The sequence below is a fragment of the Phalacrocorax aristotelis genome, chromosome 5 (genome assembly GCF_949628215.1).
Source record: "Phalacrocorax aristotelis chromosome 5, bGulAri2.1, whole genome shotgun sequence".
Classification (NCBI taxonomy): domain Eukaryota; kingdom Metazoa; phylum Chordata; class Aves; order Suliformes; family Phalacrocoracidae; genus Phalacrocorax; species Phalacrocorax aristotelis.
In genome coordinates, this window is record NC_134280.1 from 65,615,109 (window position 1) to 65,627,724 (window position 12,616).

General features: G+C 44.1%; 1 protein-coding gene across 6 annotated transcripts in view; it reads right to left on the bottom strand.

Moving 5' to 3' along the window:
* GAS2 (growth arrest specific 2) overlaps positions 1-11,774 on the bottom strand; it is a 99,111-nt gene extending 87,337 nt beyond the window's left edge. The window contains exons 1-2 of one of the 6 annotated variants that reach the window (XM_075094956.1): positions 11,610-11,774; positions 1,388-1,549 (exon numbers count right to left, since the gene is read on the bottom strand). In XM_075094956.1, coding sequence (XP_074951057.1) covers positions 1,388-1,529 — 142 coding nt within the window. In that variant the 5' untranslated portion in view covers positions 1,530-1,549; positions 11,610-11,774. Of the gene's footprint in view, positions 1-1,387; positions 1,554-6,415; positions 6,511-11,015; positions 11,126-11,413; positions 11,580-11,609 lie in introns of those variants that run through there. The other 5 variants (XM_075094957.1, XM_075094960.1, XM_075094959.1 and 2 more) reach the window with 5 other exon arrangements.
* Between the last annotated feature and the right edge of the window lie 842 nt (positions 11,775-12,616).

Genomic DNA, 12,616 nt, shown 5'->3' on the forward strand with positions numbered 1-12,616 from the left:
TGGATTTTCTTCTGGTATTGCCTAGACAACTTTATATTCAAAACTCACTGATTTAAATGGAAGTACCACACAAAGACGTAATTTAAACAAGTGCTACTTTTGCAGTTGTGGATTCATACCCATTCCAGCTCTAAAATGAGTATCGCCTACTGGGAAAATACTGCGTTCTTGCACTCTACTAACACTCTATTTACTGACTACACCTCTCTCATCATAGGGATACTTCCCTTCCTTTTAAAAAAGGAGGCAATAAAGCAGTGTAGAACGTGCAGATGAAAGGCACTAGATATACTCTCTCTTTGTGTGATATCACTGAGACGGTTCAGCTACAGCATTTGCTGGGACAAGACGCTGCCTACATCTCACCAGAACAGACTTCCAAAAAAAATAAAACAAACAAACAAAAAAACCTACACACAGCAAAATTTAAAACACTCATCTAAATTTTCCTCCCAAATAACGTCAACAAAAGTTTCATGTAAACATCACCTCCTCTGAAACCTTTTCTCCTCTTTGCTTAATGAGAGGAACTGCTGGCATGTTTCCTTTAGGATGAGGTATTGTGTAAGTCATGTATTACTTCGGTAGAATCCTTTGGACTTACAGAGATCACACAAAAGCCATTTTCCCCTGAATGCTCTCAACAAACAACATACTATTTCCTGGCTCATAGTTTCTAAATTCCACCTTCCTGAATGAGTCGTACATCCCAAAGAACTGTCTCTCTCCTTCCTGCCAGGGACATACTCTCATTCACTTCTCTTCATGTGTACCCGATTTTTTTCTTGGCTTTTGGTTTGCATCCTCTTTCATCAGCAGTATGTTTTGGCTTCACACACCATGATGTACAGCTGCCATCAGTAAATCCCCAGGTCCCAGCTGCAGCCCCTAGGTCAGACCCCTCTACGCACAAGCTTCCACAAGTCTTAGCATGCATTGCCTTGGGCGGCGATTATCAATCACTGGACTGCTTGGTCAGCAAAGAACCATTTAACGGTTCCTTCCGTTCAAGACAGTTGGCACACCCGTACTCTTCAGGAGGCCTACCAATAAAAATGAGAGTCGCAGCTGATGGCAGTAATTAGCACCATTCAGCTTAATGGTATTAATAGAGAAAGCACATGCAAAAGAACATTTAAAGGGAAATTTGAGGAAAAATAAACATGAACTGAATAATAAAGTTCAATTACACTACTCACAGAGACACTGCGGATGCAAATTACTCATTAGCTTTTCTGACCTTGCTAACAGTTGCACTATGTGCAGGTAGCTACCTAGTCATAACTACCTTTATTTTTCAAATGCAGAGAAGTACTGAATTCCCAGCTAACAGTGTATAGAGTTCTCTTACTGCCCAGTATCTTCTTCCCTTCTTATTTTATCTTACCCAGTAGGTTTGTGAGCCAGAGGGCCAAATCCTCTTTCATCGGCAACAAGTTGGCCTCATGTCTACTTGCAAGCCACTGACTGTATTGATGCATATCAGAGAGGCCAGGCCCACGTGCCTTCGGGCTCAGAGCAGTGCACATCGCTTATCCGCTTGTGGTACCTGTTTTATTATATTAAAAAAAAAAAAAAGAAACAAGAAAAAGAAGAGAAAGAAGTACTTCATTATATCAAATAAAGTTTTGCAGGTTCCGTTTTTAGAATTGTACAAGATAACAACAGTAACTATGATACTAAGAAACTAAATGTCAGACAAACAGATGTGGATCTAACATGAATACAACATTGATGACTGAAGTTTTGTTTTGTTAATGGATCACATTGCAAGTGATTAAATCATACAGATAAACGTCAACTTCATTTGTACTCACCAAGCTACACATGTTGCCAACACATAACCAAATATTCTGCAAGGAATGATTAAAATCAAATCAAAATAAACATTTTACACAAGGCTAACAACTCACTAAAGTGCCTGATCCAACATCCATTCAAAATAAATGGAAAGCTTCAGAGGTTTCTGGATCAGGCCCAAGAAAAACACAGGAACAACTGAGTTATGCTACTACAGCAAACTTATGAACAATTAACAAATGCAGTTACCAAATGGAATCAGTCTATTCTACAGCTTTAGAATAATTACAGAAAAAAAAACCCACTCCAAATATATTGACTGAATAGCATTATTTCTTCATAAAGCAGCACCAGAGCTTGTGCTGGTCACCCACACTTCCCACTTCCACCTTCTTTACAAGTACTCCTCTGCTTCAGTGACGACTTACTGAAACTTTAGTTTCAGGTAAGACAATACGTCATGTGTTAAATATTAGTTCAATGTTCCGAGCCTTGCAGCAGCCAGAGACGTTAGGCCCGCTGGACCTGTATCTCTGCTCCTGAAGGACTAATTCCCCCATCTGTGCCAGAAGCGTGCTAAGGAAAGGAGGTTATTTTTCTCTCTGAAAAGAAACTCAGACCTGGACCCTAATGCTTGTAGCAATGAGCTGGGATTCTTTCTTGCCCGGCAGGCTGTAGCCTGCTGAAAGCCCAGCCACACCAACTAGCAGTCACAAGGTCTCACGTAGGTGGCACTAGGCAGACACGATGTGGAGGTGGGAGGTCCGTAAGGATTAGTTCTTTGCCTGTTGTCAACCAGCTGATCCACGCCGACTGTGGTTACACGTCGGCTGGCTTCAGCTTACGATGCCCTGCAAACACTGGTCCTTTCTGTCCTTTACATACCTTTCAAGTCAGGTAAGAGGTAACGGTGACTTCGAAAACAACCACAAAAAATAAAAATTTGTTACACCATTCCACTGTGTCCTGGAATAACAAGAATACTGAAGACAATTCCTTTGCCAAAAAAAAGGAAAAAGTTTACTGAATGTAAAAAGCAATTGCCTTTCCATAAAATTGTGCTGTAACCGACATTTCCAAATATATGAAATGCTATGTGGGATATTTTAATACTTACATGAAAATACTCCAGCATTTTTTAACCATATCATAGGTAACTAAACTCCTTGTTCGCAAAAACGGCTGCTCAAGCCCTTTTCGAGTATACCCCAAGTCCTGAAGTTTGGCTTGCCCTTGGGACGGACACTGCTCTCACTACAAACATCCTTCTTACCAAAATTAGACAATTTTTTCAGTTCGGGAAAGGGGAAAATAGGCATAAAAAAGACTTTATTCCCTTGTACAAATACACATTTCTGAATTATCAGTAGATTTTACATGTTTCTGACAAAAGAAATCCTTATGAATCAAAGTTCCTTTGAAAGTAGAGGCGTTTAAGGCAGATTACTAAAGTATGGAATTTAAGCACAGCTCCATTCTGAAAACTGACTTTGTAAAAGTGTCAACTAGGATTTATGGTTTCCTGGTTGATTAAATCCAAGTCATACCTGTTCATTTGGGGCATGGTGCAAGGGAGTGGAGGGAGACGAATCAGGCTGTTAGCTATGCAAAAAATCAATCTGGAATGTCACTCTCAAAATAGCTTCCTTTGGACTAGATGATACCAACAGCTAAGGAATTACAATGACAGTGTATTTAAAGTTGCTCTAAATCACTCAGAAACCGCAATTTAGTGCTTCAAATCACTTCTTCATTTTGGATGGAAACAGAGGCAAGATGGATAATTGACACCACCTTGTCTTCAAAGGTTATATGGGAAAAATCAAGTATAAATCTCTCTGCCATATACTTTCCTTCCAGAAAAAAGCCTTAAAATAATTTTTCAGACTGATTTATGAAGTCTATAAACTCTACTGATATGGTAAGAACCAGAACCGAAACTAGTTTATTGTCTTGAATCAGCTCTGAAATTATATCAGTAAGAAGTAATGAAGATTCTCATTCCTGAATGTTCACTTCATATACAATATACAAATAAAGCAAAGTAAAAATACATCAAAATTGGCATCGATTTTTCAGTTTATTAACAGCTATATGTATCTAAAGACTTCAGAAACAAAATCCTGCAGTTTGCTTCTTTTGACATACAGATTGGAAAAATATACCTGAAAAAAGCAGCGCCATTGTATTAAAGGAACCAGTTAGACACTGCACCTCTTCACTGGAAGTAATTTCAGAGTTCGTATGTGCTTTGAGGAAGGGGTTAGACTAGATGGCCCCTGGAGGTCCCTTCCAACCTAAATTATTCTGTGATCTTCTATTTCAAGGATGCACACAGAAATACTCATCACGGGACCCTGCGCAGTGCCTGCCCTGCTGAGAGTACAGCACACGGCACACACACTGAGCTGGGTTGTGTTGGGAGGAAAACTACGGGGACACCACCCTTTTCATTCACCTCAGGAAAGGTCCACCTACCTTGTCACTTCCAAGACCACGTATATGAAGTGCCCTATGAAACTTGGAGCTAATTAATAACAAACAACCCTTTAATATGCCTGACAGCCAGCCAGCCAGATACGAAATGGGCTGCTGCCACTGGTGGGGCTGAAGTAATTCTACGGTCTAGAGTTGCACTTCTTTAAGACTAGTGAAACGAGAGAGAAGGCTTCTGGAACAGCCACATGGAGGCAGTTTGGGTTTCCCCATCAGCCTGTGAAATGAGCACTGCAGTCTGTTTGGACTTCAGGCTGATCTCTGTGAAGGTGCAGAGCAGAGAATTCAGGGATTTGAGATGTTCCTTCCGCCTGTGTCTAAGTTACAGGGCTATCTTTAAATATATTTCATACTGACCTACCTCTTGTTTCACAGAGGTCAGCAACCAGGCCGTGTAAAGGACTGAGATTCACTGAAGGAAGAAACGTGGGAAAACAAAGAGCTTTGATTCTGGAGGATGCATGGGTGCTTCATTTTCATAGTAACTGTGGTAGTAAGAAGAGAGCAGATCCACAGACAAGGAGGGTATTCTGAGTTTAAGGTAGTTTTAATAGAACACAGGTTCTCAGAACAGGAAACTAGGAAAGATGGGGAAAGACAGCCGACAAAAATCTCTGAAATCTGAAAATTAATCAGGTATCTCTATACTGGGACAGGTCTGCCTGAAATAGTAGCCCTGAATTAACAATAACCTGTGGGTTAATTTGTGAAGCAGGTACACAAAGTGAGGACTGCAGAATGAGGAAGAGCCTCCACTGAGAAAAGCCCTGAAGAATCACAGATGAGTCACATACAACCCAACCGTTTTCTTTAATTTCATTTCTGAAACAAACAGATTTTCCCCTTCCCTGCTAATTCTCTGAAAACCTCCCCTATACTTCAGTAAAATACTGTGTTAGAATCAAAGCAACAAAATTCCTACCTTGGATTTTTAAAATTAAAAGAAAAAAAAAAAAAAAGGTCAGCCTTCAAGATGCAGAGCGCAATTTGTTACCTGGAGCTCCCATCGCAAATTCTACAAGTCATATCAATGGCCAGTTATCAAACTGCAAGCATCAGAAGTTACCAAACTCTTAATTATTCTTTATGGAAACACTGACCACTACTGAACTTCTAAATTTAACTTAAGCCTCCATGATAATTCAGTTAAAATACTCATCTACTTCATCAACTGTAATAGCCCTATTAACTATTCAAACTTCCTGACATGCTAGCCAGGACCTGTGAGGAAGCTGAACTGAGTTAGGTGAAGGTGACAGTAGCTGGGTCCTGAGCTCCTTCACGACCCCTTCAAAGATTCCACCTGTAGTCAAGGCCAGGCTCATGATTCTTTGCTCAGATACCATCAACTTCCCTCCTTAAAACATCTCTAACATATTTATTTTCTGGTGAGCTGGGGAAAAGTTTCTTGACAATTTGGCAGTGAGGAATTTGGCCAGAAGACAGACCTAACTTGCCACAGAGGTAGACAGTAGCATACAAGGATACATCACCAGAGCTGAGGCAAGCCTCGCTGCCTCCAACAACTATTTCATCTTTTTCTTTTGGCAGACATAAGGTATGAACCAAGTAGCCAAAAAATATTGGTTTTCTCCATCTCACTACTTTCTAACAGCAACATCAAATCATCACATATAAAGCTCTCTAAAACTAGCCAACGCAAACACGTCAAATATTTTATAGAATGTTACACTTCTCTATAAACTGTTGAGGCTGATGTGAGATACGCACAAGCATTTTCAAAACTTACCTCTAAACGCTTTGTTCCTCAAAAAGCAACTTCTTCCCCTTACTATTCTGAAGGCAGGCAAGGCCTTTAACTACTTTTCATTCTGTTTTGTTACAGGTCATATTTATGCAACACAGCCCTTTTTTCCATCTCTCTCAATAAGAGGACGACATCTCAAATTCTTAGACTAATTGTCTAGCTGAAGAATTCAGTGTGGGATAGTTTACAGGACACCCAGTGACATGTAAGGGATTCAACACACTAAAAGGTTATATTGCTCTCTGCTTCCTTCTACCGAACAGGGAAGTTTTTATTTTGCTTTACAGTAGCACATTTAGTCTTCTGTGTATCGTAGCTCACTGCTTGTATGTTGCCAGCAGCATAACTTACACTGTCTGCTGATTGTTGTCAGTGATCATCAGGTGAAAGCAATGAGAATCAAACAAGTCATCTTCTGTAATTCCACTGGCTTTTGTTGGGGTTAACTGGTAGAACAAAAGGATTCAAGAATGATACACTCTGTACTCAAAACACACAGGAGGTTTAATCCAGAAAGTAAAACTGGCTGCACAATTAGGCACTCGCAGATCCCCGGATTCAATTCCATTTCCTATTTCAGCCACCTTCGTTACCCACGAAATTGCGATAGTAGTACTCCTCAACCAAAATAAAGTATAATCAGGAGGAAAAAAATTATTCTATATAGTAAAAATGCATGTATAAAAGTGTGTGTGTATACATAGATATACATACACAGCAAATACACATGCCCCACCCTGTGAATTAATCGTACAAAACATTAAGTTTTTACCCCAAATCACCCACCTAGTTCCAGCACATGTACCTAATGACTTATACCGCGTAGCTGCTGGTTGTGCAGTGCTCTCTGTATTATACAAGTTTCATTGTCACTTCAGCCTTATTCCTAATTACAGTGTGCATCTGTTCTCAAAAGGAGGCTTGAACCACTCCTTTTAACTTGCTCCTAGACACAATCCTTCCAGGTCAGGGATGAAGAAGTCTTGCTGGGTCACTTGCTCTTTATGACTTGGTTTAAGAATTAGCATAGAAATTAAGCATCCGGCAAAACAAGCTTTTTTTTGTATATTCAGTTAGAAAAGAATAAAAAGAATAATGAAGTCTATGGAGGTGGAAAAAAAAAATCATGAAGCAAATGCAGAACTCTGTTTAGAGATCATTCAAATCATCTCTGATGCAAAGGCCCTACGTGATGTCCCCTTTGCACCAAACCAGCTTGACTGTGACACTGTGCAACAGACAGCTGGTTTGGCCCCCCAGGTACTATCGCCTAACAGGCAACCTAACTGGCTCTGCTCCGTGAGCAGCCAAAGCAGAGTCACCCAGGGCTGCAGATTTGCACGTATGCCAATTCAGTGGCTTGGTTGCTCTACAAAGCTGGAACTGGAACAGAAGATGGCATAACTCTGCCTTGGACACCGGGTTCAAAGACTCTATTTCATAAAATCTTCACAGAATTAAATACGCAGGCTTTAAGCTTGCACAGTGAGGTCTCTTATAATATGATTGAGGAAGCACATTGGCTATCAGTTGTAGAAAAAACAAAACATCACGCACACAACTCTGCAATAGCTTCACTGTCAGTGGCAGAGAGAGCAGACAGCAACTTAGACCAGAGCAGCAATAGTTTCCTCTGAAGGAACTGGAACTGGAGCACTAGACTGCACATTGGCTTTGACAGAGGGGTATCGGCTATAACTGCAGACAATCTCCTGCTGTCTTAGAGAGAAGGTAATGCTATTGGAAAGCAGCCATCCTGGAAAGAGAGGAGACAGAGGATCAAAAGCCAGAACAGAGCTCATGAGTATCTGGCAAGGGTCTCTGCTGGATCTCCCTGCTAGTTCTAATCACCTCAAGCAGATGGAAAAGAACAAAACTTTTGAAACTTTACTGAAGTTTAAGTGGGCTCTGTGAAGCATTCACTTACTGTAACTGCACGTTGGGCGCAAAAGAGGCTTGAAGAAAAGATTCAATGTTCATAAACAGATTAAGTTGCAGCAACAAAACACACATTTGTGCAAGCAGATTTGTGCAAAGCTGCCCACAATCTGGGGCTCTTACTTGCAATCAGCGCTTTCCCATAAGCAAGTGCCAGCTTTACACACGTAGCACGTCCAAGTATAAATACATTCAAATTTGACAACCAATTTCAGTCTTCCTGCCTCAGTGTTCGCATATTTTTCAGATTTGGAGAGTATATGATTAGTCCACAGGCTAAAGGCTGCTCTTGTTTTTCCACCCCCTCACCCACATACATACACATGTGTATACACACACATATACGCAGAAAGGGGGGGGGGGAGAAGATATATGAATGTCTTCCTTTGAGAGCCTCAGAGGTAACTAACAACTTCTGTAATTGATATTTTTACTGTCAGGAAACCGTTCCCTACGGTGAGATCTGCTAGACAGTGGAATAATCTCCCCAAGTGAAACCATGAAAACTCCCCTACTTGAAATCCTTAAAGTGGACTAAAAGAAGCAGTAGGAAAAAACACGGAGACCTGCTGCTCGCTGATAGACATTACCCAGTCAACCTTTACCACCTGCAATTTCCAGTTTACTATGGAAGAGTAATTACTCTCATTTTGCCCTTTTACATATGCAAAAACACACACAACCACTTTTGAAGTGATTCTGCTACCACACTGCAGAGCTCCTCGTCAAGAGCTATGACAGAGCTTTCCCTTCTGCAAGAAACAACAGGTCACTCTCATCTGCATCATCCTAAATGCATGTATCTGTAATCTTAGTTTTCTCACTACCATAAACAAGCAGACAAAACATAAGCTCACAAATGCAAGCATATTTTTGTAAGGAAATTCAATTTTTCTAGTTATTTTATTATCCTTATAAACTATACCACAACCAATTTAGCCCAAGGTTTCTGGAGCTTTCCCAGATTAACTTGGAGCATACTGTACATGTTAGGAGCAGGGGGAGGGGCACTGGAGGGAAACCACCATCTGAAACTCATTAATCAATTAGAATTTTTAAGGGCTTACATCAAAATGTGATCTACACTGATAAAGTAAACTTTAATCACAAGAAACCTTCGTCCTTTACGTTATGAATATACGTGTTACAAATGTGTGCAGTACTTTGAGGGGAGGGCAGAGAAGCTGGCACAAGAGCTTATCGATACTTCAGACCTGTAAGGCCCTTGGTCTGAGGCCAGGCCAAAATGAAGTTAACCGCACACAAAAATCTGAGCTAATCATTGGAAGCCTAGACATTTTCAGGACGATGCCTAGTAGAAAAAAATATTGCTGCCTTGATAATGCCTCCTCTACCATAAGGAACACAAAAAATCCTTCTCACACAGACCAAAACAAAGCTTTAGGAATGTTCAATATCTCCTTGCTCATAAAATTGTAACTTCTGGAAACAGCCCGATTCCTAACTCTGTCCAAAAACTTTCAAGTTGACTTCTCTCTACCTAGATCTTACTGTATGTTTTTCTGCTTGTCTAAGCAAAATGGCCATTAAAAATCAGTACAAAAGTTTCAACCTCCACCAATTAGAAAAGGAAATAAAAATTTAAATTAACATCTCACATCTTACAAGGAGCATAAGCGTGTCTCTTGCTGCAAGCACACTGTGCAGACAGTATTACAAGCTGACTCCCAATCATCAGCTTTGCTTTTAATTAAAGTTCAATCTCCAAATCCTGTCCTGAAATTGGCATGAAGCTTAACTGAGAGGTGTAAAGTAGCATCAAAGAGGTACTTTGGGTAGCAAGTGTGCCAGTTTAAATAAAAGTGTGGGTAAAATACATAAAGTGACCAAATGAGGTTGTAGCCTACAGTCAGGAGGAGCTAGAAACTTAAGGGTAGTACTGACCTTCCTCACCTCACACCTCCAGCTAGGTTTGGTTGGGGTTCCAACCAGGGTACCCCAGTATAATGCTGATCAGATGGCTTATGGTACCATGTGATATAAATTTAGGAATGTCAGCTAATTTCCTATTAAATCATAATCAACACCACAAAACCATCATAAAACCATTACACTTGGCACAACATCTACTCCACAGTGAAGAAACCATTTATAATCTAATGTACATGGAAACTGAAGAATAGGGCAGGTTTTTGCTCATTTTTAATTTCAAAGTAACTTCAGAAGTGTGCTGGAAGTGCTCTGGGGGGCAAGGCATCCTTCCTGGTGCCCCGAGAGCCCATCTCCCCTGAGAGCACCCAAAGGCAGCGCGGCCCGTGGGCTCAGCAGGCACACAGCACTGCAGCGGGGTGCTGCCTGCAGTCCCAGGGAAGGAAGGCAGCAGTCTTCACTTCACAGAATCCCAGACTGGTGGGGGTTGGAAGGCACCTCTGGAGATCATCCCGACCAACCCCTATGCTTGAGCAGGCACAGCCAGAGCAGGGGCACAGAACCGCGTCTAGGCGGGGTGTGAATGTCTCCAGGGAAGGGACTCCACAGCCTCCCTGGGCAGCCTGCGCCACTGCTCTGGCACCCGCACTTCTTACTAGTAAAGCACTGGTGAGGGAACGGAGCCCTCTTGAAGTCACACTCTGCCCTCCTGAGACCTACATCCAGAGCCTGAAGAGGAAAGCAAGAACGGGGACGGCAGGCTTTTGGCAGGAGAGGACTCTCAACCCCCTTGCCCTCGGGGCAGCGGAGGGGGCAGGCGGGAGCTCCGCGGAGCAGCCCCCGCACGGCGGCGGGGCTCGGCCCCCTCCCACCCCGCCGCTCGCATTTCCCACCACGCAAACGCCCAGACCCCGTCCTCCTCTCCCTCCTCTCGCACCCCCGGGCAGCCCAAGGCTCAGGGGTTTGGGCAGAGGGCGCACAGCCAGTAGGAGCTACCCGAAAGATAGGCTGGAAACGCGCACGCCGCCCCGCAAAGAGATACCCCCCCACCCGCTCGTCCTTCCCGCAGCGCTGCGGGGCCCGGCAGCCTCCCCACTCCACCCCACCCCCCCCCCGCTCTCACCGCCGCCGAGCCCGGCTCTGCGCCGCGCCGGGATGCGTCTGTGCTCCTCGGGGCCCCTCCGCGGGAAGGCTGAGCTAACGGCTCTGCCATGAGCGCTGGAAGCGCTGCTCCCAGCTCTGCCCCTCGGGGGCAGGACCAAGCAAACCCGCCAGTGACCCCCGGGCTGGCCCCGGGTGACCCGCACCGCTCGTGGGTCTCCCCCGCACACCCACGCAACGCTCTCGTTCCGCCTCTGTGATGCTTTCCAACTCCGCACAGCCAGAGAGCGGGAGAAAGCAAAAAAAGAACCACAAACCCCCGCAAGCAGAACGCAGCCCCCGCGGGACCCCCGCCACGCCACGCGGGGAAGGAAACAAAAGCACCTACTCCGCAGCGACCGGCCGCCGGGCGAAGCTCACCTTCCCGCTTCGCTCCCCGGCCCCTTTCTCTTTAAATTCGAAGGCAGCCGGCGAGACACGCGAAACGCCCTCAATTTAAAGGAGCCCGGGTTGGGGGGCTCCGCCGTGGGGCCGGCAGTGAGCCCCGCCGCCGGGGCGGGCAGGGACCCCGCCGGGGCGGACGAGCAGGGCAGGGGGGGAGCGCTCCCGCACTCACCGGCCGCCCGCCGGCCCGCTGAGCCTCCCGCCTCCGGCCGCCGCGTCCCCCCGCGCTGAGCTGAGCAGACCGGCAGCAGCCGCGCTGCCGCTCTTCATACTTCTGTCCGCTCGGCTCGGTGCTCTCGTTGGGAAAGCCTGCCTTTTTTTTTTTTTTTTTAAACCTTCTTTTTCTCCCCCCCTCCTCCTTCTCCCCCCCCCCCCCCCGCCCCCTCCCCCGACACCGATTTCCGATATCGCCGCAGTCCGCACAGGCTGAACGGAAGTTTAATACTTACTTTTTTTCAGAGGGACGGCAAATGCAGTTCACACTGATTTACCCTTGAAATGCTGAGATATTGTATTACAGCCTTTGGCAGCAAGCTGGTGCTTGGGTCCGCTGCTCTTTTATTATTGTTACTCCCTTTCCAAGACTCTTGGTTGTGGACGGGAAGGAAAAAAAAGAGAAAGGAAAATTTCACATCCAAGAGAAAACTCTCTTTTTCTTTGACTAGTTGTCTCTGGATTTTTTTAACACTTAACAGCACCCCTTTTAATGGTCATTTTCTTTTTCTCCTAGCTAAAGGAACGTCTTGGGGGACTCAGCTTTATCACATATTTCTCCAAAACAATTTCATGCCACCCTGGAGTCTATTTTGAACAAAAACACCATTTCATGCTGTTTCTGCTGTTCAGAAATTAACCATTCTTATACTACACGTTCAGAAGAGCAGCAGGTAGAGGCTTTGCTTGTCCTCGTACGCCGGTGCTCCGCTCGCCAATCTACCTCCTGGCACACCTTTATTGCAGCCGTTTCATTCTCACCTTCTTTCATTTTTGTGCCATTTTGCTATTTTGTTCCAAGCCAGGGACAACCTTCTCCAACTGTTGTTTATTCACTTATTCCCTGCACCGAGAAGCCCCTTTAGTGAATTCAATAGCGGGAAACAGATGTTCAGACTTCTGCTGCTCTTAATGCATGGATGTAGATTGTCTTGTTGAGTTTCCTAATCATATCATGTTATCACT